The following is a 2,507-nucleotide window of genomic DNA, read 5'->3' on the forward strand; positions in this document are numbered from 1 at the left end:
AATTTTTAGGTCAGTAGCTAATTAGTATTAACTATTCAATAGATCTGCAATGTAATTGATGAGCTATCCCATATATATATTTATGCCATTTATTATAGAAAAAAACATAAATGGTTTAAAGTTTGATTTTAATTCATTTTATTGATAAATTATATATTGTTAAGAGATTGATTAACCTTATTCTATGGTCATTTTAAATTTTCCTTAATGAGGTTGTTAGGAATGTATTTTTATTGTTTTTTTCTTTTCAGGATGTCTTCCTCAAAGATACATCCTTGGACTAATGGGCTTTTTCGCTGTTGCAAATGCTTATTCAATGCGCTCTTGTCTCAGCCTTGCAATTACAGAAATGGTAGTAGTACCTAAACATAAAGACCATATAGTTACTGATGAGTATGCATGTCCTGGAGGTGACTTGGTTATGAGAAATCACACTAATCCTGTAAGAATTTTACTTATAATGCATACATGAATATTATTATAAATTTATTATTCAATATTGAAATTTTAAACACATTTTGTTATTTTTCAGGATAATGAGTTTGATTGGGATGAGAAAACTCAGGGATTGATTTTATCAGCGTTTTATTGGGGATATGTAATCACACACATACCTGGTGGCTTATTAGCTGAGAGGTAACAATTTATTATAACAATAATGACTCCTATCAATCATTAATTGTCTTAAGTAAATTTATCCAAAGCAGATCATTAGGCCTAAACAAATGAATATTTGAAAAACTAATGTCTTCCTATTTATAAAATTTAATCCCATGTGAGTTATTACTTCGTCAAATTTAGCCAGAAATTTATTCGGTTACAGCTTTAGTCAAATTGGGCACAAAAAAACTCAAAAATTTTAAAAATAAAGAAGCAAATTCCTTTTTATTGTTTAGTATCACCAGTATATTGTGTATATAAAAGTCCCATCCATGGGTTTGGAGAAATAACAAGTGAATATGGTAAATTCTATCAGTTTTAGCTTATATCTTAAAATAAAATTCAAAAAGAAAAGAAATATACGACAAACTATGCAAAATCAGCTTTTAGCTGATGATTTTTCGGTTTGAGTATAAAATAGTGAATGAATTATTGTTTTTTTTTTCTATATTAGTTTTATCAGTATTATTATTTCTAAGATAAAGTATTAATGATAGGAAATTAGGAACTAATATAATGGAAATAAAGTATTTTGGTTTTTCTTTGTTTTTCTATTTGTATGTTTTTTGTAACCAGGTTTGGTGGTAAGCAAACTCTAGGGCTTGGCATACTCAGCACAGCATTATTAACTCTCCTCACACCATTGGCAGCGAGGCATGGACCTAACTGGATGATCACAGTTAGATTTTTAGAAGGACTTGGTGAAGTGAGTATTTGGTAACTAAGAATTAAGAAAAAAACTTTAAGAATTGAGCCTAAACAGTCAACAACTTTGAATATAAAATATCTGAAAATTGATAATTGTATTACATATTTATATAATTTTACTGATGGTTATTACTGAGGGTAGCACTTTATTTATAAGTCTTGCTGCCCAAGACAAGACCAATCACCTTAAACAAATTTTAAAATTATATTATAAGAAATTAGAAACGGATTATATTTTAGATGTAAAAATAATCATTCTATACCCAATACAAAAGATTGAATAAATATGATTAACAAGAAAGATTCAATTTATGATTAATTATATGTACTATTCCTATTTTAATGCAACAATTTTCCCAATAACAATATTTGAAAAACATGAATAAATTTGCATTAACAAAGCATAGTAACAATTTACAATATCAATTAAAGGAGGGAAAACTTATCCCTTAATGTAGGATAAGGGACCTAAGGTATTAAATATATTTATAAATATTTTATTGGAGAAAAGCACTTCAGTAGTTAATATAATAGGTAATTGATGTTTTTCAAACTGCAAATTGTTTTAATTACATGACTGTTTTAATTGTCATGATAGGGAACTACATTTCCTGCACTCAATGCTCTTCTTGCTCAATGGGTCCCTCCAATGGAAAGAGGGAAACTTGGATCTCTTGTATTTGCTGGTTAGTATCATTTACCATTTACTGATTAAATAGAGTAAGAGATAGTATAGTTTATGATGTCTTACTTTTTCAAAAACTATTTACAGCTATTAAATTATTTTTTGAAACTATAATTTAAAATATTATTGGACAAATAAATGTAAAATAACTTTTAAGCTTATAATGTGAATATTTACATAAATTTGAAGAATTTCCAGTGTTTTTCGTTTGAATAATATGTTAATATACAATAGTCATAAACTTATTATCCTAGCAAATAAGAAACTAGAACAACAAGGCTCTATAGAGCATACATTAGACAATGAAAATCTCATAAGTCCTAGGTTATTCTATTGTACTTAAGAGGTTATACATATATATATATATATATATATATATATATATTATATACATATATAAGATTATACTCTTCATGACTTCCATGAATATATTTGTGTTTCGATTTTGTCTTAA

At 26.8% G+C, this 2,507-nt stretch overlaps 1 protein-coding gene across 1 annotated transcript in view; it reads left to right on the forward strand.

Moving 5' to 3' along the window:
• Window positions 1–251: 251 nt before the first annotated feature.
• The window catches only part of LOC106688907 (putative inorganic phosphate cotransporter), a gene marked incomplete at its 5' end in the record, with an annotated part of 9,443 nt that continues 7,187 nt past the window's right edge, over window positions 252–2,507 (forward strand). Inside the window, 3 exon segments of the mRNA XM_067048918.1 lie at window positions 252–442; window positions 533–636; window positions 1,237–1,366. Coding sequence (XP_066905019.1) covers window positions 252–442; window positions 533–636; window positions 1,237–1,366 — 425 coding nt within the window.

Source organism: Halyomorpha halys, unplaced genomic scaffold (genome assembly GCF_000696795.3).
Source record: "Halyomorpha halys isolate HHAL.00 unplaced genomic scaffold, Hhal_1.1 Scaffold1233.1, whole genome shotgun sequence".
Taxonomy (NCBI): domain Eukaryota; kingdom Metazoa; phylum Arthropoda; class Insecta; order Hemiptera; family Pentatomidae; genus Halyomorpha; species Halyomorpha halys.